This window comes from Aquarana catesbeiana, linkage group LG11 (assembly GCF_042186555.1).
Source record: "Aquarana catesbeiana isolate 2022-GZ linkage group LG11, ASM4218655v1, whole genome shotgun sequence".
Lineage (NCBI taxonomy): Eukaryota > Metazoa > Chordata > Amphibia > Anura > Ranidae > Aquarana > Aquarana catesbeiana.
This window is the reverse complement of record NC_133334.1, coordinates 62,695,923-62,720,638: the sequence shown is the minus strand read 5'-3', so window position 1 is coordinate 62,720,638 and position 24,716 is coordinate 62,695,923. Positions and strand designations below refer to the sequence as shown.

The 24,716-nt window shown below is 43.3% G+C and overlaps 1 protein-coding gene across 2 annotated transcripts in view; it reads left to right on the top strand.

Annotated features, from left to right (window-relative positions):
* ELP4 (elongator acetyltransferase complex subunit 4) overlaps nt 1–24,716 on the top strand; it is a 480,195-nt gene that overhangs the window by 194,227 nt on the left and 261,252 nt on the right. For both annotated transcript variants that reach the window (XM_073604507.1, XM_073604508.1), the window contains exon 6: nt 3,042–3,135. In XM_073604507.1, the coding sequence (XP_073460608.1) occupies nt 3,042–3,135 (94 nt within the window). The remainder of the gene's footprint in view (nt 1–3,041; nt 3,136–24,716) is intronic.

Genomic DNA, 24,716 nt, shown 5'->3' with positions numbered 1-24,716 from the left:
TTATCATTTATTTTGAGTCTGCTCTCTGCGGTGACAAACTATGGGCTCAGAGGTATAATGATCAGGTGTACTTGGGACAGCAGCTCATTAACTATGTGTTAATTATCTGTGATTACTATTTAAATGCAATGGCGGATTCATTACATGCTCTATTGTGAGGCAGTCTTGATATAATTAAGTCATCGAAGTTTCCTACACCTTCACCTATAACCCTTTCTTATCTGCTACACCCGCTGTGCAGACGTCACCTCCCACTTCAATGGGCCTTCCATAGAGTCAAGACACTCAGCACACATTGTTTTCAGATGGTTCAGCGATGGCATTAACTTTCACACTCTGGAGTTATTCCTTATTAACTGCTGAAGTCCCTTTGAGACATTCTGCCCGCGTGTATGTCGGTCTGTCTGGCAGAAGCCAGCCGTGCATCCTGGAAAACCAGCAGCTGACCGACTCCAGACCAGAGCTCTCAGCCAATGTCAGAGAGTGCTGATCAGTGTTCTGGAGGGGGGAGATGTCCCCCTGTTAGAACACAGCAGCTCAGCGGGGGGAGACCGCTGTACTAACCTTGCATGGTTAGTACAGTGTATCTGACCAGAGCTGACAGTTTTTTTTTTCTGTGCAACAGAAAAAAACTAATATTGTGCTCCCGCCTTAAGGGACAAGTTGGAAAATGTTCTATTGATTAGCAGCTGCGGCCACTGATCAGTGTATTCTGTTGCGGTGTGTGCTGCTGTCAATGTCCTAGCGGTGGGGATCCCGCCACCCACACAAACAAGGAAAGTAGGATTTAATCCTCATCTAGTGAGCGTAGCCATACAAATTATTCCTTTTATGTCCTAATTTGGCTGAAGTTCTCCTTCACCTCATTATGGTAAGTTTTAAGGTCTATGTCCAGCCACAACATTTTTTTTCATAGTTTTGGTTAAAGTAGGGGATGGGGTTTTGCTGCTGTCGGATTTTGTTGGAGAGATTTCTAGCCACATCCTGCTGACAATGTTTTAACAAAGCCGGAAGTGAGGGGAAACATTCAACATCAACACAGAGGAGATAAAAATGTTTTTTTTTTGTTTTTTAGTAAAGATGGGGAGTGTTAGAACCCCTGGCAGATTTTTACTTCTGTCTGTGTCCTTATTGAAAATTTCCTCTCACTTCCTGTCTGGGGAAACTGTCTGCAGGAAAGGAAGTGACTAATGCCTTGTTTCCACTGAGCGGATCGGTTCGGGTCGGTACAGTTTGGAAGGCCCAGAATGGTCCGGCCTATTCAGGTGAGCGTTTCCACTGCAAGTCGGACCGCCAGGGGCCATACGTGGGTTTAGAAAAAAATGCCTAGCATGGCGTCACACGTCCGCCAATCAGTGGAATGTATCGTAGCTCTGCCTTAACCGAACCGTACCATTTTCTATGGCCCCACATCTGAAGCAGGACCCAGAATGGTGCGGTTCAGTTCAGTTGTATGGGCCGCTTTCATAATGGAAACACTCAAAATAGCGTACCGAACCGCTCAGTGGAAACGAGGCATAACTTTCCATAACAGAGACCTGGATAGCAGTAAAAACCAGATGCAGGTTATAATCCTTCCCCACTCTATTCAAACTTAAAAAAAAAAAAAATTTAAATTGGCTTTCTACACAACTAAATAATAGGAACATCATTTTCGTTTCTTTAACTATACTGTTGTGTTATATTATGAACTATCATGAATCACTTCTCTGTCAGCTTGTCTGTCTTACCTTGCTCCAGTGCCTTTGGCATTCATCACTTCCAGGAGTGTTGGATGCCTTTGTCCCCCATCACATGCTGTTATTCCATCCAACTCACCATAGATGGCTTGCACTGCGGCCAATTCCTGCTGATACAGATACAATTTGAGACGTGAGTGGCGTTGCAAGCACCACTCAGTTCAACAAAAGTTGATTTAAAGTGTTGGATCACCTTTTAATTTATTCTGTAAAGGTGAACTAATACCGTACGCACTCAAACCAATGCCCCCCTGGTCCCTCCTGTACTTACCTCTGGGGGTGCTGTGCTGTCAGTGCCCACGGAGTCGGTCCCACGGTGCGAAGATCTGAAATCCTCACTTTTCACCCTCTACTCTGTGCAGCGCTTCCAGGACAGACCAGAGCAATTTGATTGGTCAGCACCATCACAGTAAATGACTCTGATCTATCCTAGAGACATTGCAATGAGAAGAGGGAGAAGAGCAGTCATTTCAAATCTCCAGACCGCTGGACCTGCTCAATGGGCACCAACAGTTTAACATTCACAGTGGTAAGTAGAGCAAGGACAAGGTTAGGAGGGGTGAATAGGGCGTACGGTCCTAGTTCACCTTTACGTTTTTCTGTTAAGGTGACCTAACACTTTAAAATTTGACTGAACCAGGTAAAAAATTTCGGCTGAACAGTAACTGCATCCTACCAGAGCCATTGTACTCAGTGAGACAGTTTTTTGTTTGAATTCTACTGTCATGGTGTAATATGACATCATGAGTTTAAGAAAGAATAAGTTCACCTTTTGTAACATGTTACACCCATATTCAGCATGTAACATGTTACAAATCCGCCGGCCCCCGCACCCCTCCAGCTCCCTGATATCACGGGCGGCGAGGATCTTCTCTCCCTCCTCTCTGGCAGAGGCTGCAGAGAACGCTCAGTCCGCCTGGCCCCGTCACTTATTCACTTCTGTGAATTGAAAACTACAAAATCCAGCAGCATTTGTGGCTGACGGCTTGTAGTTCTCAATGAACTACCACGGTGCTGTTTAGCGCTGCGGTAGTTCATTGATGCTTCCTGTTAATGTATAACTGCTTGGCCGTATGATGTACGGCTAAACTGCTTACACACAGAGCCCTGCATTGCACCCACAATCTGCTGTTCGTGGGTGCAATATTTTCCAGGCTGCTGTAAAAAGATGTGCATCTATTATTAGTTTTTAAAAAGGTGAACTTATCCTTTATGGAAAGCCTGATAGAATCACTGAAACTGGACGTAAACAGGTGGATAATTGATTGTTTATTGTTATTATATTCTCTCTTGCCCCTCTAGCTCTTCAAGCAAGATGACCTGTGACTACAGCCAACTCCTGCATTCTATCCAGCAAGCAGTTCACCAGGGAGGGTTTGATGGATCCAATCCCCAGGTACCCAGCACCTTTACTATCTGGCCTGTCATCATGTAACTAATTGTGCTGTGCCATCTCTCTGGGGCCTGTGAAAAGGTCTTGGAAAAAGGAACAGTACACAAGCTGTTTCTAAGCACCGATAATGTAAACAGGGAGATTAAGGCCAGGTAGCTGAAATGGTAATACGTAATGCGTTCTCAGTGGACATGACAAGACAGCACGAAAGCACTCAACCATATTTCTGAAATATGCTTAAGCGCAATATTTCTCCTAATGGCTGATTAACTGCACATGGTGTCTGAAGAGAGGGAATGTAAACTGGATTCACAGTGGAGGAATGAGGTCAGAACACATCTGAGTGTAAACTCTGTGCTTTGATTTTAATGCACAAAACAGTAGCTTACTGGCTAGTACAGTGACCTAGCATGGTGACCTGTGTTCAGTTACCACTAGGCACTTATTGTTCTTTGTATTCCCTACAGTAGTATATTTTTCTTCACAGCTCCATGTTTTAATTTTACACATAAAAATATACAGGAAGGGTAATATTTTCTACCCAAGACAGACCCTATTGCATGAGACTGTTTGACTTTGGGAGGGGTATTAGGTTTAAGCATCCAAACCCCTGGTGCTCAACGTGTGGCTCGGGGTTGCATGCAGCCCTTTGTCACTTATTTTACAGCCCTCAAAGGCCCTGTATACAGTAATCTGTGCTTTCCTTGCCTAAGTGCCCACTGCAGCCAGTGAAGACATTTATTCTTTAGACTGGCATCCACTATAAATGGCTTGGTTTATTTCTTTCACACTATCTTGTTTTTTTGCGCCCTTTCAATCCCTTTCTCTTTTTATGTTTTTTTTCCCTCAGATCTTTTGTTATGGATCTTTCTAAAGGAAAGATCAATCATGCACAAGTATTTTTCTTTGTCAATCTATATCTATATTGATATATTAGGCCTCAAATGTGACCCATGACATCACCAAAGGGCTGCACATAATATCCAGTAAATCTAGTGTTGCCGAAAGCTGTCAGAGACTGCAGACATACAACAGAAGATTGTCATAGGCTGGAGGATTGCTATAGGAGATGGCCAGAAACTGCAGACATGCTACAGGAGATAGTCAGGGACAGCAAACATGTAATTAGAATCACCGGAGACAGAGGACATGCTTTAGGAGACATAGACTCGAGTAGAAGGATGAGCCGTCACCAGCACTTCGGTACAAATAATATACACTTTTATCATTGCAAAGTGTAACCCAGAGTTTTGGGTCCACAAAAGATCTCTTCCTTAATGGGACATAGTGACCAAAGATATTTTGCTACCTGTGTTGGCGGTGACCTTGATCTTGATTTCACTGTGGGTTAAGTCTCTCCAAAAGGACCCTGTCATTGCTAGGGTAGGCACTCTTTTCACTGGACATTTAAAACAAATGTCTGGATCCTTGCACTTCAGCTGTGAAAGCCAGTTGCAAGCATTTAAGCTGATTAATCGCTTGACACTATATTCATATGCATAGAGCCAACGATACACCCGAGGAACATCTGACCCATTTGTCCTTTGAGGGAAGTCACTTCTTCCGACCTGCTCTTGACACCATCATAGAATTGTTACTGGTGGTTAGAGTGTACTCCTGCCTCAACGCAGGAGGTCAGTGGAAGGGTTGAATTACCCCCTTTCCCTTTGTCTACTACAGCATTAGTAACATTAGCAGTCTGAGCCTTCCTCTCATTCTAGAAGTAGGGCTTGTAGCCACTGTTCTCTAACTCTTCTGCTTAACTTTCTACACAAAGGTGTGCTCCCACATCTTAGATTGGAGGGCTGTTTGTTTATTCTCCTGGGTCAGCGAGCAAGATACCTTCTCAGCATTTGGGTGTTCAGATCACTCCCGGTAGCTTCAGGCTAAATTGACTATTCAACTGGTCCTCTTACTTTTGGTTCATTGCTACCTTCATCCGCAGGAACTTACCTTAAAGAGTGGTTCCCATCTTGAACTTGCACCCCTTCTTCAAGTAGAGCAATCCAACCCTTGGGTGCTGTTGAGTCCTTCATAGTATTTGCTTACCATCAATCTTACCCCTCTACTGAAGAATATCTTGACCCGTAAGCTCCACGTGAATCTGCTTCGGCTGGTTCTCTTGTTGATAAGGAACTGTTTAATTTAGCATCCCCTGGATGTACTTTAACTAGTGAATCTGACGTTTACCCTAGTGCTTTCCCCTGACATTCTATCCCTGGATAACCTTGTATTATCCTGAGGAGATTCCTTCTATTTTCCACTTTCTTCCTGCTCCTAATCAGGTAAGTACTCTTTTTAAAAATCCTGAAATTCCTACCACTTGATCCTCGGCAGAGCAAAAGTCAGAGGTGTGGGACAGGTTAGCTGATTCCTGGAATCATGTGTTGTGGAATTAGTTAGGCAGAAGTACAGTGTTCTCTTTCTATCCTCTGATACACTCTGTATGTTAGATGGAGGAATCTCTTTTGACTTAACAGTTCTTGGCCGGTTCTTCTCCCCTGGATGATTGCTGGTTGGTCCCCATTATCACTGGCAGTGGCCCTTTGCTCCTTAAATCTGGAGTTCCCCTTTAAACTGGGTTTCTTTAGAGAGGGTGTCTCTCCATCTAGCTTGTTTTGCGAATTGCTTCATTCTGATACCTCTGACATGCTATACTTCTCAAAAATGTTTTTTGGTCTATTAATGGCTGTTGCTGAACTCTACGTTGGACCGCTTTTGGAGGTCCCAACTGTAAAAGAATTCTTGAGTTCCAGTGTCCCTCAATTTGTCCCTCAAAGAAAATAGGATTTTGGCACACACCCTAAAATATTTTTTTATCTTTGAGTCCATTGAGGGACACAGGTCCCATCTTTCTGTATTATTGGTCCTGTTTACTGCTGCTTTCTCAACCTCTTTTATGTGGCAGTCAGTATAACATGACTGTAATAGAATTCCTGCATAGCAGTGTCGCTCAATGAACTCAAAAGAAAAGATTTCACTTTTTTTTTTTTTTTTTTTTTACACACATGCTGTAAGGAGCACACACAAATGTGGAAGCATTCATTTGTAAATGGGCTTTAATATTTTGATCTCTAGCCTATGATAGTCTTCTGAAGCATGTCTTCAGTCTCCAGCAGCTTCGAAAGCATGTTCAAATTCTCTGACTGTCTTGTGTAGCATGTCACTTGTTTCTGACAATTTCCTGTAGCATGCCCATTGTCTCTGACCATCTTCTGTTCCATGACTACAGTCTCTGACAGCTTGCTGTAGCATAACATTTACTAAATATTATTGGTATCCCTTTGGTAATGTCAGGGGCTGCCTTTGAGGACCTGTATTTCAAGTAAGCTGACCACTACTGGTCCAAACAGACAAGGACTAATATTTAATAAGATTTGACCATGTGTTCTAGCTCAAGGTAGTGTTCTAGCAATGCCAACTAGCTTTTGCTTGAAAAAGTTGAACCAACAATAGCAGGTGTTTTGGATCTGTATGTATTTTGATATATAAAAGCATTGTATACACAGTTTACCTGGTGTCAGGGTCTGTTATTATACAACTAACTTTACTTTGGGCTTTAAGATTTATTCACAAACATATAAAGCAGGGCAATTTGGTTCTTTCAGGTTTTAGTCCACATGGCTGCCAAAAGGTGTACACTGTCAAAAGGAAGCATATTTCTGCACCCAGGAGTTACAGGTGTTTGCGTACTGCTGTTGCCAGCAGCCTATAGAAATCAGTGACAAGCTGACAAACACTATGGTTGTACACATGCAACCATACATCTGAGCGCGTACAGGGATCTTTGGGAGGTCCTGGATAATAAATCCTGTATAAATATAATAATAACTCTTGTATGTATCCCTGTGAACCTCCTTACCAATTTGTGCCCTGATAGAAGGTGAATTGGAATTATCTGGCAATAAAAACAACCAAATATCCTTTCCCCCATGTAGTTTACACCCCTGCTCATTCTTGGGACATTGAAAATAGGCCTGGGTGCCGGGGATGCTGTAATTCCTGTGCACATATGCAGGAACTATGTCATAAGTAGCCATTCAAAGGCCCAAGAGGAGCATTGCGGGAACTCGAAGAAACAGCGGGTGAATTGACAGAGGCAGACTAAGCTGCAACTGGAGCCTTAGCCTATCATTACTGGAGGAGAGCAAGTGTGCCATAATGTGCAAGTATGCTGTGCTTTTTTCAGTCCTGATACTTTGCAGTCACTCTGGTTAGATTTAAATAGATTGTAAAGGTAAAAAAATAAATAAATAAACCTGACTATATTTACCTGCTCTGTGCAGAGCGGCCATGAACCTCCTCTTCTCGGGTCCCCTACCGGCGCTTCTGGCCCCTCTACTCTCTGTTCAGTGCCCCCCGCTGGAAGGCGCTTCCCATGGAGGCACTCATGCATGCTCGTTCCCGAGCCCTGCTGCGTCCAGTGACACAGACAGCGGGACTCGGCCCTGCTCCCTCGTCTACGGCTTTGTTTGACAGCACTGGGAGCGAATGGCTCCCGGCGCACCAGCAAAGCCAGCAAGACCCAGAAGTGAAGGGAGAGAGGAGCTGCAGACGTGCACATCGCTGGATCGAATGAGGGATCAGGTAAGTAAAACGGGGGCAAAGGGTGATGCTAATGCCCAAATCTTTTTTACCTTAATGCATGGAATGCATTAAGATAAAAAATGTTTAGGCTTTAGAACCACTTTAAGTGACACCAGAAGAATCACGTGTCACCAGTACTAGCTAAACTAGTGATAGGATTGCGGTGGTAGGCCAGACAAACCACTCAGTGGTTTGCATGGTTTAAGCTTGCCATACACGAGTCAAATTTTTTCCTAACATCATTAAGCAAGGAGTGGGAACCTATGGATTTATGTGTATGACTAGCTTTAGTATATGCAGGTTACTGCTCAACACTGCCATTCCACCCAAGATGAAGGATAGAGGGGGGAAGAAACAGACACATGCCTCAGCTATACTGGCTGCTCATCAATAAATTCTGATGACTAGATGTCTGTTGCTGAACTGTGTATATGGCAACTATATATGGATCCTGCACTGATACTACAAATGAAAGGGTTAGAAAGTAAAATTCTAGCCAAAATGTTTTAGGTTAGTTTAGAAAAACGTGGGAAGGCTAAAGTTTTTTTTTTTTTCTGTCTATGACCCTCTTGGGGAGATTTTCCCACTCTTCCTGTCTGACTAAAAAATAAATATAAATGAAGGGAGTGGTGATCCCTGGGACAGGAAGATGATAGCTTGACAGGCATTCTAATCTCCAGTGGGACCTCTGACCCTCTCCCACTCTGTCAAAGAAAAAAAAAATGAAAGCCTAGTGCCATGATGAAGTTTGTAATAAAAAGCAATAGCTTTAGGTAAACCAAGGTCCTTCTGTATTAGTCAAATGGTCAAGAGCTGGAGGTTCAAGATTCCCATGTATTCTTCAAATATAAGGCGTATAGGTCTGCTTTAATTTACTGTCCTGGAATGTTTGCAGATTGAATACTAAGGTAAAAAGATTCCCCTGTATTTGATTACTTTAAAAGGCATAATCCTCAAATTGTTACAGGAAGCTCACATCACTGGTTCAGAGGTCATAGTTGTGAAATGCCCTTGGGTAGCTAAGCCTTTCATTCAGCATAATCCACAAACTCCGGAGGGGTAGCCATTCATATCAGTGAATCTCTGCAGTTTTTTGTAGGCAAGATCAGGATATACCTAAATAGTAGATATGTACTATTAACTGTGACTAAAAACAACAGTCACCACTCCTTGGTGAATGACTGTGTTCCACCATGCTTTGATAAAGCAATAATTAAATGTCTTGTATCTAATCTGCTTTGCATCTAGCCATCTGGCATCTATCTTCTTTTGCCAGTTGCCTTGGCAGTGTGGAATCTCTGTTCATTTAGCTTGCTCTGCTCCAATTTCAGTCTGTGGAGACTCCTGGGCATTGCAAGCTTTGCCTTTGGTGGCAGTGCCCCTCTGGAGAAGTAAATTGGTCCCTGACAGGAACCGCTCCCCGCTTACTGTGGTAACTATGGAAATAGGCATGTCGTAACATTTCCCACAGTTCAGTGTGTAAAGTTGTACTCCTCTAAATGATAAATCAACTTAGGATCAGGAGGATACCAGGCATGCAGAGCCAGAGGAAAAGATCACAAATGGAGCCCCCACTGTCACGCTCAACTTCACCTGTATAATTTTATAGGGGATATATTGTAGCTTGTGACTTATGTTTTGCAGTTTATCACCGCATAGACGGCAAAAGATCATTTGTTACAAGCTTGTGCTTCCCACAGATTTTAGAATGAAAATTGATTTTTTTTTTTAAAGACATAAACATATTGATCTGTATTTATTTCCCATACTTGTACAGTCATTTTAAGGACTTTTACAAAGTGTTTGTTCAATCTTTATGACAGCTTGTGTCCCATCAAAGTTTACAATCTAATGTTCCTACGCAGACCTATGTCTGTATACAAGGGTCAGTTTAGGCATATAGCAGATACCATGCCTGACTCAATGAGTCCCAACTTTTACAGTAGGTTTTCTAGCCTAACAGAGTAATAATATTTGCTGTGGTGCCAATACTATTGGATAAGTGGGAAGTTACCATAGTTTATATGGTTTTGTTGTACATTATGTGACCAAATACTTGTGGACACCCAACCACTACACCTGCTATTTGTCCAGAAGTATGTGGGCACTTTGCAAATGCTTGCATTTTGATCATTCCAGTGAAGGGCACTATTAAAGCCTAACTACATATTTTTTTCCCTTCCCGCTGCCGCTTTCAAGCCTTTTAAGAGGTTCTAAATGCCGGGAGGAGTGCATTCCGATCATGTGACTGCTGTGATTGGCAGTCACATGATCGGAAAACTCCCGATCACAAGTATGCATTAGGTGCTTTCCCTTATCCTCCTATTACTGTGCTGGGTGCACACAAGGAGCGCACACTTAAGCCCCGTACACGCGATCAGAAAAATACCGATTTTGAAGCGTTTGTACGATAATCTGATCATTAGTACAGAGCTTTCGAGAGCCGATCATGACAGTTCATCAGATATTATCAGACATGCACAATTTTTTCTCCGTATGATACCAGATTGTACAATTCTCGTTTAATCAGTACAGTTGTTCGAAAATGCAACACAAACACACTACAACACGTTACATAACTTCTGATTTTTTATTCTGTCGCGTGAGAATTTTCGTAACTTTAGTAAACTCTTAATTTTTAATATGCGATTAGCATGCAAAAAAAAAAAAAAAACAGAGGATCATTAATCTGATAATCTCATCATGTGTACCAGGTAGTAGTACAGTAATGTGTTTATATAGGCTACATATATGTGGCCTCTCGTGTTAAAGCCCACCCGCCGAGGGGTTGCATATATGTGTACAGGCGGCAGAAGGTGGTTAGTGAACTTTAAATAGTTCATTTTAGACCAAGCTGGTCCAAACAAACAATTTCCTTCACACAGCGCAGCAGCGGCTGTCAGCACTGTGTCAACGGTATGTAGCATCCTTGGCCTTGTTTATACCTGTTGTTAGCCTTCCAATGCTTATTACTGCGATAGCCAGCTATAGATGGGGGTAAGTGGCGTCTTTTTTGTAGAGGTCGACCGATATGGGTTTTTCTCTGGCCGATGCCGATGCCGATATTTAGAAATCGCGGTGGCCGATTCCAATATGTGATGCCGATTTTTTTTGGGCCGATATATTTGGCCGATTTTTTTTTTTTTTTTTTTTTTCCCTTCATCTCATAAAATCTAACAGTTAGACCCCTTTCACACTGGGGCGTTTTTCAGGCGCTTTTGGGCTAAAAATAGCGCCTGTAAAGTGCCTGTAAAACGGCTCCCCTGCAGTCTCAGTGTGATATCCTGAGTGCTTTCACACTGAGGCGATGCGCTGGCAGGATGTAAAAAAAAGTCCTGCAAACGGCATCTTTGGAGCGGTTTATACCACCACTCCTGCCCATTGAAATGAATGCGCACCGCTGCCGAAGCGCCTGCAAAGCGTTTTGGCAGCGGCGCTTCAGGGGCGCATTTAACCCCTTCCTCAGCCGCTAGCTGGGTTATAAGCGCCCCGCTAGCAGCCGAATAGTGCCTCTAAAATGACGGTAAAGCGCCGCTAAAACTAGCAGCGTTTTACCATCAACGCATGCCCGCTCCAGTGTGAAAGCAACCTTAAGTGATACAGAAAATTTTTTACATTTAAACATTAAACAAAACAAACCTCCAATCAGTTCACTTGTATGTATAATTTAGAAAAAAAAAAAAAACTATCTTAAATATTAAATACACAAAAACAGGTAATCAAAACTTTTGGACGAAAAAAAAATGGGCTAACTTTACTGCTTAGTTTTTTTTTTTAATTCATTACTGTATTTTTTTTTTTTTTAAATTGCGTTTGAAAGACCGCTGCACAAATACCGCGTGACATAAAATATTGCAACAACCGCTATTTTATTCCCTAGGGTCTCTGCTAAAAAAAATATATATAATGTTTGGGGGTTCTAAGTGATTTTCTAGCAGAAAATACAGGATTTTTACTTGTAAGCAACAAGTGTCAGAAAAGATTTAGTCTTTAAATGGTTAAACTGAGAATTCCTACACGAGTTCAGTCTATTGATAAAAAAGAACTTGAAGAGATACAAATGTATCTTCTTATCAGACTTGGCAGGCTGCCCAGAGGAGGAGAGAAGATAACTTTCAGGCAACTTGCATTGACTCTATTACAGAAGTCATTTGCAAGTCACGGCTGAAGTTACAATCGGCCTTTTTTATCAGCACAATCGGCAGATGCCGATTAAGTAAAAAACGCCAAATATCGGCCGATATATCGGTCGACCTCTACTTTTTTGTATCACTGTCGTTTTTTTTGGTCAGGCAACGCACTGACACCTTTGTAGCCATTGTGATATATGCTGGGTGTTCAGTGTGCCCCTGTACCTTTAAGAAGGGGTGGCTCCCCTTCAGTCCACCTGCTTTCACCTATCCATCAGAATGCATGTGCCTCCACTGTGGGGACACTTATAAGTTATTGTTAGGTGCCACAGATACCAGGGTGCCTTGGCGAGGCTCTGTGGCTTACGTATGCATTTGCAAATGTGTGCAGACTAAACCCCTGCTTTTAACGCATACTATTAGACAGGTTATTTGGTTGTCTGCGGGCTGGTCGGTAAGTTAAGCTTGGTTTTTCCCTTGGATTTATCCTTGGCCTTGTTTATACCTTGTTTATACCTGTATGTAGCATCAGCATACAGCATACAGTATCCAGCAGTATGTTTCGGCAGCGAGATGGGGACTTTCAGTTATGCTCTTGGAACAAAATTGAGTCAGGTTGAGCAATGCTCAGCCATTCACGGAAGCTTTGTGTTTTCTGACACAGAAACAAGGCTTCCTCTGATTGGCAGACGTATAAGGTTGCAATCTTTGCCTCGGCCAATCAGAGGATGCTTTGTATTCATTCAGCAAATAAACTTACTGTGAATGGCTGAGCAGTGCTTAGCCCAATTCTATTTTATTTTGGGAGCGGAACAGGAAGTTCCCACCCTGCTGCCGGAATACAGCGCTGTATACTGTATGTAGCTAAGGTTACATACTGTTTATACAACACTAACAGCCACTGCATGTATTTGTGAAGGAGATTGTTTATTTGGACCAGCTTGGTCTAAACCAACTTTTTAAAGTTTCCCAAACTGGAGTTAGGCTTTGCTGCTACAGCGTACAAAGATATTTTAGGCAAATGTGCTCTTCCAACCTTGTGAAAAAAGTTTAGGGAATGCCATTTTCTGTTCCAGAGATGGTTTGACCAGTTTGGTGTGGAGGAACTTGAGTGACCTTCACATAGCCCTGACATCAACCCTTTTGAACACCTTTATGATAAATTTGAACACCAGTTGTGAGCCAGGTCTTCTCATCCAACATCAGTACCCAACCTCACAAATGCTTTTTTGGCTGAATGAGAACAAATCACCTCAGCCACATTCCAAAACCTATTGAAAAACTGTCCAAGAAGAGTAGAGACTGTTATAGCCACAAAGGGAATTAACTTGTTATGACCATGGTTATGGAATGGGATGTTCAACAAGCTCATATGGGTGCGATGACCAGTTGTCCACAAACATTTGGCCATATAATGTATTAATAAACAGGTTTACAGAGACTAAGTAGCCAACTTTAGCTCAGATGCACCATCAGAGCCTATTAGGCAGAATGCCAAATTGTCGGTGTGTAACTTAAGTCCATAGAAGTTGAGGTATAAAAGTCTTGAATAAAAGTGGAGGTTTCACATGCAGCATTCAAGCAGATTAGTTATTGATTCTTCTAAGAAAATAAAGAATCAAACCAGGTTTGTTTGTCTGTTAAATAGCTTCAGTTTTTCTGCAGATTTATAAGCTTAATGTCTAACACCAGGCAACAAAAAATGATCCCTTGCAGTGGAGCTACGCCCGCGCTGCAAGCATTAATTACTCATTAAGGTCTAGGGGAACAATAAAAGGAGATTTACTTACCTGATCTTCCGCTCCTCCCTGCTGTTAGACCGGTCCCCTTAGGCTGGCCATAGATGGAGCAAATTCTTATCTGCAACCCTTCGATTCCCCCATCAACACAGACAATATTAAGAGCCCTTTCACACTGGGGCGGTTTGAAGGCGCTATTGCGCTAATAATAGCGCCTGCAAACCGACCCGAAAGTGCCGCTGCTTTAATTCCAGTGTGAAAGCCCCGAGGGCTTTCACACTGGAGCGGTACACTAGCAGGACGGGAAAAAAAGGTCCTGCTAGCAGCATCTTCGGAGCGGTGAAGGAGCGGAGTATATACCGCTCCTTCACCGCTCCTGCCCATTGAAATCAATGGGACGGCGCGGCTATACCGCCGGCAAAGCGCCTCTGCAGAGGCGCTTTGCGGTGGTATTTAACCCTTTCTCGGCCGCTATCGGGGATAAAACCGCCCCGCTAGCGGCCGTATACCGACGGTAAAACGCCGCTAATAATAGCTGTGTTTTACCGCCGACGCCGCCCCCGGCTCAGTGTGAAAGGGCCCTTACAGGGGAATCCCTCCCACATGTAAAATCTGGCAGGCTGGTTGTACCCAAATTGATTGATCGATCAACTTGGGTACATTCAGCCTGCCCATACATGGTTCATATCTCAGCTGATTACTGCTGAACCGGCCAAGATTCGAACCATCTATGGCCAGCTTTAGCCTCTTCTCCCTTGGATTCTGTTCTCATCAAGACCAAAGCAGGCTCCATAGCCCTGCACTGGAAGTGTTGATGCCTAGGAACACTCCACCACTGAAGTGTGAGGGAGTGCCATCTGCAGGGATAGCGGAGGATCGGGTAAGTAAAAGTGTTTCTCTTCCCTCCCCTAGAAAAAGCTTGAATTCTTGCAGTGCAGGAACAGCCCCACTGCAAGGGACAGTTTTACATTTTTCTGGAGTTACGCTTTAAAGTGGTTCTAAAGGTTGAAGGTTTTTTACCCTTCGTTCCTTGATAGCCTTGGCTGTCCCGGGACTCTCCCTCATTGGCTGAGACAGCAGCAGGGGCCCATTGGCTCCCACTGCTGTCAATCACAGCGATTTAAAAAGAGAACGAGGGGGGGCAGGATTGAACCGCAGCTGTATGGACGCATAGAGCCATGGCTCAGAAGCCAGCATGCAACGGTGCCCCCAGGGCATGCAGCTTTCTCTGGGGGCACTGCTTGAGGTAGAGGAGCCAGGAGCGCTGGCAGGGGACCTGGACAGAAGAGCAAAACCATTGCACAGAGCAGGTAAGTATAATATTTTTGTTATAAAAAAAAAAAAATGTAGCTTTAATACCACAGCAAAAATGGTTAAATAATGGTTTGAGAAACACAACGAGTTTGAGGTATTGCAGAGGTATCGGAAAGAGGAAGGTGGCAATGCCCCTCAACTGAAGAGTGACCTTCAGAAGTGTATCACACTTCGCATCAACGAGTGCAAGTGTTAAATTAATCCACAATAGTGTAGTGTATTAAACCACTAAAAATGCGTATGGTAGCAAATAAACTGTAAAGTGCAACGTGCTATTATATCACCAAGTGTGTGACACAGCCTACCATAAATGTGCAAAATTACACAAATACACAATTATTCAAAAATAAACTGTGAATATATATATATATATATATATATATATATATATATATAAAGGAGTATATATATATATATATATATATATACTCCTTTAAAAAAATATTTCATATGTATAAATTAATCCTCAAAAAATGAACCAAAACGGAGTGTCCTCATGTGAAAAAATATGTATATAATAAATGATTCAGTCTTTAGTATAAATATATACAATATTCCCAAGTGACTTGTGCAGATGTCCAAAGTGCTCTGTGCATACACTTATTCGTGACTCCAGTGCAGCAAAATGGTCAAGTGACAGTAGTGCTCCCCTTCGGTTCCACACTCACCAGATCTTTGTACCCCTACAGGGGTAGAGCGTGTATAATCAGGTTTGCTTCAATGGCAATATCCGGACCGATCACCCCATTCGTGGTACACCAGGCGCAGGATATCCTCATATAAGTGGACATAAAAATGGGTACTCATAGCATGACTCTGTTTGATAAAATCTTCATTAGTCACACAGTATAAAAAGCGGGTCAAATCATATGCCCGACCAACAAAATCAGGAACGATAGAACACAGTAAAGCCGTCCGAGCCGGCGTGTGTTCCACAGACCGGAAAAAAAACACAGACCGGAAGTGACATGGGTGTGTACTAAGCCCCGCCTTACGCGTTTCATCATAAGACGTAGTCTGAGGCGGTGCCATCTTGGTACACCTCACGTCAGATATAGTGAGCGGTGGTGCTGGGCCAACCCCCTGTAATTAGGTGTATAATGTTCGTGGGGCCGAAAACTTCAGTTGGATGAGTCTGCAACTATGCAGGCCTAGTTAGACCAAGTTTGTTTAAGGCATGAACGTATGTAATGGGCAAAGTAATCCCCACAGGGAATATCGCTCAGGTTGGGACCAAACACCCCGAGTGGTCATATATGAATGGCTCCCCGCACGCCTACTCACCATGTACAATACAGATATTACCTGGTAAAACTAACATCAAAATAATTGTTAAACATTTTCAATTATAAAAGGAGGGAGAAGAATAACATAACATCATTTGCTCTTGTTAAACCATTTGTTCCCCTTAAATTTATTTTAGAAAGGGAAACAAATGGGGGAAAAAATGTATATACAGTGGGGAGAACAAGTATTTGATACACACATTGTATAATTTGTAAGTAATTAATTTGCATTTTATTGCATGACATAAGTATTTGATACATCAGAAAAAGCAGAACTTAATATTTGGTACAGAAACCTTTGTTTGCAATTACATAGATCATATGTTTCCTGTAGTTCTTGACCAGGTTTGCACACACTGCAGCAGGGATTTTGGCCCACTTCTCCATACAGACCGTTTTCAGATCCTTCAGGTTTCGGAGCTGTCGCTGGGCAATACGGACTTTCAGCTCCCTGCAAATATTTTCTATTGGGTTCAGGTCTGGCTAGGTCACTCCAAGACCTTGAGATGTTTCTTATGGAGCCACTCCTTAGTTGCCCTAGCTGTGTGTTTCGGGTCGTTGTCGCGCTGGAAGACCCAGCCATGACCCATCTTTAATGCTCTTACTGAGAGAAGGAGGTTGTTGGCCAAGATCTTGCGATACATGGCCCCATCCAGCCTCTCCTCATGCAGTGCAGTCATCCTGTCCTCTTTTCAGAAAAGCAGCCCCAAAGAATGATGTTTCCACCTCCATGCTTCACGGTTGGGATGGTGTTCTTGGGGTTGTACTCATCCTTCTTCCTCCAAACACGGCGAGTGGAGTTTAGACCAAAAAGCTCTATTTTTGTCTCATCAGACCACATGACCGTCTCCCATTCCACCTCTGGATCGTCCAGATGGTCATTGGCAAACTTCAGACGGGCCTGGACATGTGCTGGCTTGAGCAGGGGGACATTGCGTGCGCTGCAGGATTTTAATCCATGATGGCGTAGTGTGTTACTAATGGTTTTCTTTCAGACTGTGGTCCCAGCTCTCTTCAGGTCATTGACCGGGTCCTGCCGTGTAGTTCTGGGCTGATTCCTCACCTTCCTCATGATCATTGATGCCCCAAGAGATGAGAACTTGCATGGAGCCCCAGACCGAGGGAGATTTACAGTCATCTTGAACTTCTTCCATTTTCTAATAATTGCGCTAACAGTTGTTGCCTTCTCCCCAAGCTGCTTGCCTATTGTCCTGTAGCCCATTCCAGCCTTGTGCAGGTCTACAATTTTATCCCTGATGTCCTTACACAGCTCTCTGGTCTTGGCCATTGTGGAGAGGTTGGAGTCTGTTTGATTGAGTGTGTGGACAGGTGTCTTTTATACAGGTAATGAGTTCAAACAGGTGCAGTTAATACAGGTAATGAGTGGAGAACAGGAGGGCTTCTTAAAGAAAACATAACAGGTCTGTGAGAGCCGGAATTCTTACTGGTTGGCAGGTGATCAAATACTTATGTCATGCAATAAAATGCAAATTAGTTTATTAACCACTTCCCGCCTATAGTAGAATGATGGCCGGGCGGTGGTTCAGTTATCCTGACTGGGCGTCATATGACGCCCTGCAGGATAACAGCCGCCGCACGCCCATGGGGCCGTGCATCGCGGCGATCGGTGGTGCAGTGTGTCAGTCTGACACACCGCTACACCGATCTCAGTAAAGAGCCTCTGACGGAGGCTCTTTACCACGTGATCAGCCATGTCCAATCATTGCTGGTCACGATGAAAACAGGAAAAGCTGTTGATCGGCTTTTCCTCACTCGCGTCTGACAGGCGCGAGTAGAGGAGAGCCGATTGGCAGCTCTCCTGATGCGGGGGTCTGCGCTGATTGTTTATCAGCACAGCCCCCCCTGGGATGCCCACACTGGACCACCAGGGAAGCCGCCAGGACCACCAGGGAAGCCCCCAGCATGTGGATGAAAAATGCCCAATACATGCCTATCAGTGCCCACAAATGGGCACTGACTGGCACCATTACAGAAATAAAAAAAATAAGTGATGCCCAACAATGCCACCCACCAGTGTAATCAGTGCCACCCATCAGTGTCCCTCAGTGCCACCTATCAGTGACCATCAGTGCCCATCCGTGCCACCTATCAGTGCCCCCCATTAGTACCCATCAGTGCCACCCATTAGTGCCCATCAGTGTCACCCATAAGTACCCATCAGTGCCGCCTATGAGTGCCCATCAGTGCCACCTATGAGTGCCCATCAGTGCCGCATACCAGTGCCGCCTATCAGTGCCACCTATCAGAGCTCATCATCAGTGCCACCTCATCGGTGCCGCCTTATCAGTGCCTGTCAGTGCAGCCATGTCAGTGCCCGTCATTGAAGAAGAAAACTTACTTATTTACAAAAAAAATTAAGAGAAACAAAGAAAAACTTTTTTTTTCAAAATTTTCGGTCGTTTTTTATTTGTTGCGCAAAAAATAAAAATTGCAGAGGTGATATATATGTGTGTGAAATTAACATACACACATATATATACACAACATGAATTTTCAAATATATCGTTAAAAACTAGATCTATATTCATCTCGGTTGTTGTTTAATTAGAAAACGGAAAATCTTGTGTCTAGAGGGTGGTTATATTATATCCCACATAACAATCAGCCTAGACTACCAGAGACCAACTTCAGTAATTACAAGAGACTGGACCTGGACAGGTAAGGGAATATTTTGGGTCTAGTGATATTAGAAAACAAAGAATACCCAAAGTGGAATTTGTAGGGGCTTAAAAATTAGATATAAAACAATGAAGGTTTTAATAGTGTATTCCTAATCACATTCAATACTTCAGTTTTTAGTTTAGTTAGGTTCTTCTTTTGGTATCCTTTTTCTTCAAATTTTCTAATCAGAATATCAGCTTGCAGTTCAAAATCCTCCAACGTGTTGCAGTTTCTTCGTAACCTCAACAGTTGACCTTTAGGAATGTTCTCCTTCCATTTGGGGTGATGGCAACTCGAGGTTGGTATGTACCCGTTGTGGTCCGTTGGTTTATAAAACGTTTTTGTGTGCAAATCATTTCCATTTTTTTAAATCTGTAAATCCAAATAATAAATCTGTTGATGGTCCCACTTCCCAGAAAAGGAGATCGATACCTGTTATTGTTTACATCAAGAAACTTTTTAAGGGAATCTACTTTTCCTTCCCATAGGATCAACACATCATCTATGTATTGCCTATAAAATTTAATTTGGGGTAATCTTTTATCAAAGATGTGTGCCTCCTACCACATATTCATGTGTTTGAGGTATTACTTGGCCTCCAAATACTTCAGATCTCAAACTGAATGAGCATCTGTGGGATGTGCTGAAAAAACAAGTCCCATCCATGGAGGCCCTACCTCGCAACCTACAGGACCTAAAGTGGTTCTAAAGGTAAAGGATTTTTACCCTAATGCATTCAAGCCTGCATGAATGCCCCATAGGAAGTAGCTTCCCATGGTGGTCTCTTGCTGAAGAGGAGAAGCCAGGAGCGCCAGCGGGGGACCCCAGAAGCGGAGGATCAGGGCTGTTCTGTGCAAAACCGTTTCACAGAATATGTGAATATAACATGTTTGTTATTTTTTTTAAATATCCTTTAGAATCACTTTAAAGGATATGCTACCAATGGCTTGGTGCCAGATACCACAGCTTACCTTTAGGGGTCTAGTGGACTCCATGCCTTGACGGGTCAGGGCTCTTTTGGTGGCAAAAGTGGGACCGACTCAATATTAGATGGGTGGTCATAATGTTATGGCTGATCGGTGTGTATCTGATCCTGGGTCCATGTTATTAAAACACAGGCCAGATCTAATATTGTACATGGCAGAATAAGGCAAAGCATATCTTATATATAACATTTCCAAATTTTTCTTCCATCATGATTGCTCACTCATGCAATGGTCCCCCTCTGATCAGTGTCTGCAGTTATTTCTGCCACAGGTGCTCTTCAAATAATAAAGTGGATTTAGTGGAACATTCCTGGTGTCCATGATGATGTCAGACCGAGGAAACGCATAGGGCATGGCCTGGTAGTGCTTTGCGAAAGTGGATTTTTCTATGTGGCTGGAGGTATTTGTGTATTACCAATGTTAGAGCCTTGCACCCGAGCAGCATTGGAATGTTTATAATGTAATTTTGGCGATTATATTCAGTTATTATGGGAGTGCATTTTCTTCACTGTTAATAATAAAAATACTTCAGTGAGCACTATGTCAGCTTTTGTATCTTTTTGAGCACTGATCCATGCTGTATCATCTGAGCTGAGAGGAGTGCTGGATTTACCAAGTGAGAATTCGGGGCAAGATTGTTCGAGCCTTGGGGGAGTCCAGCTTGGTTTGTGGATTCCGACTGATTTGATTAAAGACCTTTCTAAGGAGGATCCATTCATAAAGTGAGAGTGTGGCCAAAGGGGGATTGGTGGAGGTGTCTGCAATTACACAATTTGTTCTAACCAAATTGAACTGTTTATGTGGTCTTGATCACGATTGGTGTATTGTACCACAACCTTATTCACGGACATTTCTATGAAGGACTTATATGGTGATTTTGGATCATAATTATACAATTTATATGTAGCACTATTTTGATTTGGTTGTTGTGTCTTTAGGTATATGAATCAGTGCAGTATATTTCTAGACACATTACCAACCAAATACAAATGTAGTCAATAAAATATCTGCATAATTTAAAACTCCATGCCTGTCTGCATCACAGCTTTTAGCAGATAATAAATAAATGGTACAAATAAATATTTACAGTGTGCGCTTGTTCTGCCCCTCCCTCCTCCCCCACAGCAGTGTCTATAGACAATCATCACTCTAAATCCAGTGTGGTCTCTGCTTGTCGACTGCTTGATCCCGAAATAGTGCCAGACTCACAGAGCGTACTCTCCTGGCACCTCAGCTTGTCTGCTTCTCTTTGGCTTCCCACGATCTCCCAGGGCCCGCTTTTCCATCTGCAGCCTTTTTATTTTATTGTTATTTTTTTTTTAACCACAGCAGGGACAACTGAGTCCTCCGTCACTGTACTGCTCCACATCTCTGACTCATTTTTAAAGGTCCTTTAATGAGTCTCAGGTGCATGCTGTCACTCCTGAGACTTAACTGTTTCCCTGCTGCTGTGGATGTGGGATTCGCTGGCTGCTGTATGCCCTGATACCAAAGGGGCCGTTCAACCACTGTTATATTATCAAATCCGTTATTCTAAATCCATAACAGGTACATACATAGGACAAAAGAATTAGTCAGGGAAAGTCAAGTCATGTGTAAATATATTGCATACAAAATTTGTATTTGTTCTGATGTGTTAAAGAGGAGCTCCAGTCTAAAAAAAAAAAAAAAATTTAAAGTCAGCAGTTACCTGTCCAGGGATCATGTGATGTCGGCACCTTGAGTGGATTCGTCAATCAGCTTCGGGTGCAAGCGTGTGCATTGTAAGTAAGGGAAACCAGCAGTGAAGCCTTCAGGCTTTATGCATTCTAAATAGTCCCCCCGTCTTCTGGGAACTGTGTGTGCCCCAGAAGGCAACGGGCTGGGGGGGGGGGGTGGAAATGCTCGGAGATCACTGCAGCGATCCTATGCCGAAGTGGGAGTAGGCACCTGTCAAAACCAGGTACTTGCCCCCCCCCCCAAAAGTGCCAAACCTGGCAGTGGAGAGGGGAGGGTGCAAACAAGCAGATTTTCCCTATTTGGGTATAGCTCCACTTTAAGCTGGTCATACACTGCTTGAATTTCATCTGATTCCTGCTGGCTGGCCTGAAAGTGTTAGGCCCCTTTCACACTTGTGCAACTTGTCTTGTGACTTGGGAGTGCAAAGTCGCATGACGAGTCGTACGCCATGATTCTCAATGATGACTGTTCATATCTGTGTGACTTCAAGTCGCACCGACTTTAAAGTAGTCCCTGCACTACTTTGGTCTGACTTTGATGCGAGTTGAGGTCCATAGACCTCAAGTTTACACAGGTATTCCCTGAAATTGCGGCAAAATCGCGTGACTTTCAAGTCGCGGCAGTGTGAAAGGGGCCTTACTAAACCCAGGACCCTGCATTCACTATATCTGGTCTCCTACAATACACAGAACAAGGAAATGCAAAGATTTTAGTAAAAATAAACTGCTAAATACATTTTTTCTTCAGCAGTATATAGCAGTCTTGTGACTTCTACCAGTGGACCACAGGACTGTTATCACAACTCTAAAGTAAAGTATGTAAATTATTATTATGTCAGACAAGCTCTTGCGTGCCTTGAAAGGACCCTTAATCCAAGGTCTATCCTTTGAAGAGAGTGTGAACTTCTGCCCAAGTCAGCAGTAAGTTACATTTCTTGGCAGAGGTGGCTGTGCTGTGTATGGTCTGGGCTTGGAATCCTCCAGGCACAAAGGTACTTTGCTTTTTACCATACAGATTACGTTCAATAAGTTTTTTATTGTTTTAGTACATTTTAAACATAAAAGAACAAGAACTGGACCAGACACCAAACAGAAGGTGTACTGATCTAATAAGATTTAAATATGTGAACATCATTATAGTACATTCCGTTACATACATATAGATGACTTGGAAGGGTATCAATTACATGATGATTCCTTCATAGGACTGAAATTCGGGTGGCCGCCCACACCAACGGCTTGGACGCCCCTATGGGAGCCTGCTGCGTCCGGAACCCGAGGGGGCAGATGTGTCTAAACTCACCATTATTAGGTGTCAGAGACTAGGTTCAAAGTACTTTTATGTGTCTTGACTATCTGTGGTATTCACACCGAGAGCCAAGAGTATTTGTAATCACATGGCATGTCTATCTAAAACTAGGGATAGAAGAGATAGGAAAGAAGAGAAGTATCGATAGAGGGGGAAAATCAGAAGAGGAGAGAGAGTATTAGGAATGGAAGAAGAGGAGGAGGGGAAGGGGGGAGGAGGGGGGGAGGCGAGACAGCGGGCCTCACTCCTTTACAGGTAAATCGGTTACGGAAAAACAAATGTGATTTAGGGGAATTTCAGTTTCTCAAGGAGTACCTACTGATGAGAGACTGTTCTTCAATATATTTGAAGAAGAGTAATGCCTCCAAATACTGCAGATGAATGAAAACTTTGCTTCTTTTTCTATAGATTTAGCCTGCATCTCCTTCATGAGCATGATGTCATTTATCTCGGCCACCCACTCAATGAGGGATGGGGGGGGAGTAGTTTTCCAGTGTCTGGGAATTAAGTGTCTCCCCGCACTGAGGAAAAATTTGAGGAGGCTATGTTTTTGGGATTTAATGGTACCGGGCAATATGGAAAGAAGTGCTATAATAGGGAAGGTTTGAGTGGTTTATCATATATTTCAGTATAGATTTGGAAAATTTGTGTCCAAAATGGACGTATCACATCGCATTCCCACCAGATGTGCTTATACGTACCCTTCGCAGCATTACATCTCCAGCAGATATCAGTGGACGATGGGAACATGATCCTGAGATTGGTTGGAACCCGGTACCACCTTGACACCAGTTTATAATATTTTTCCTGAGTATAACTCGAGATGGATGATTTATGGGTAAAGATAAAAGCCTTACCCCATTCCGCCTCTGTTATATCCCTCCCGAGCCCCTCTGACCATGCAGTAGTGTATTTAGGAAGGGTGTCATAGGTGCAATCCAGGATCATCTTGTAGATTAGTGATAGGGTATGACGAAGGGTTTCTGTAAGAGTGCATAACTGTTCAAACCTAGTCAAGGGTCTGTGGGTTTGTTTAGATTTGTGAAGTTTCTTGCAATACGAGGTCAAGTGTAAACGAGTAAGCCATGTAACCTTAGAGGTTACTGTGCTGAGGTGAGTCACAAAAGTACCACTATCAGTATCGACAAATTGTTGTGCTGTGGGCCAGGAGTCTCTATTGTAGCTGTCCAAAGTGAGTGTTGATCTACCTTCCGGTAGGGCCGGATTGTCGAATAGGGGTGTGAGGGGGCTCGGTTTGGTGGACAGTGAATATGTCTCTTTTCTTCGGTACCATATCGCCAAGGCATCTCTGGTGAGGGGGGACAATAGTGTAAGAGATTTATGAGTCTTATTAAAGCCCCAGAGGAGTGCTCTGAGGTGATCTGAGGACAGGTCATGTTCTACCAAGATTGAGGCTTTGATCAGAGGGCGGGGGAACTACTCCAATATTCAAGAGATTACTGCTGAGGTATGATATAGCTCGAAATCTGGTAAGCTCACCCCCCCCTTTAGAGGTGGGGGAGCATAAAAGCTTATGTTTCAGTCTGGGGTGGTTCCCCCTCCATACAAACCGAATTGCCATAGAGCGAAGGGCACGGAAGAATGCAGAAGGGAGAGCTATCAGGAGTGCTTGAAATAACCATGACACCTGTAGGTCCTTCCGGTCCTCTGAAAGGCGTCTCAGTTTTGTTAGGAGTGGGCTGAAATTCAGGGCATATATCTCTGATGTATATTTTGGGATGGCTGTACCTAGATATGAGATGGAGTTTGTCTGCCATTGAAATGAGATATTGGCTTTGAGGGAGGCCAGGGTGTATTGTGCCAATGAAAGGT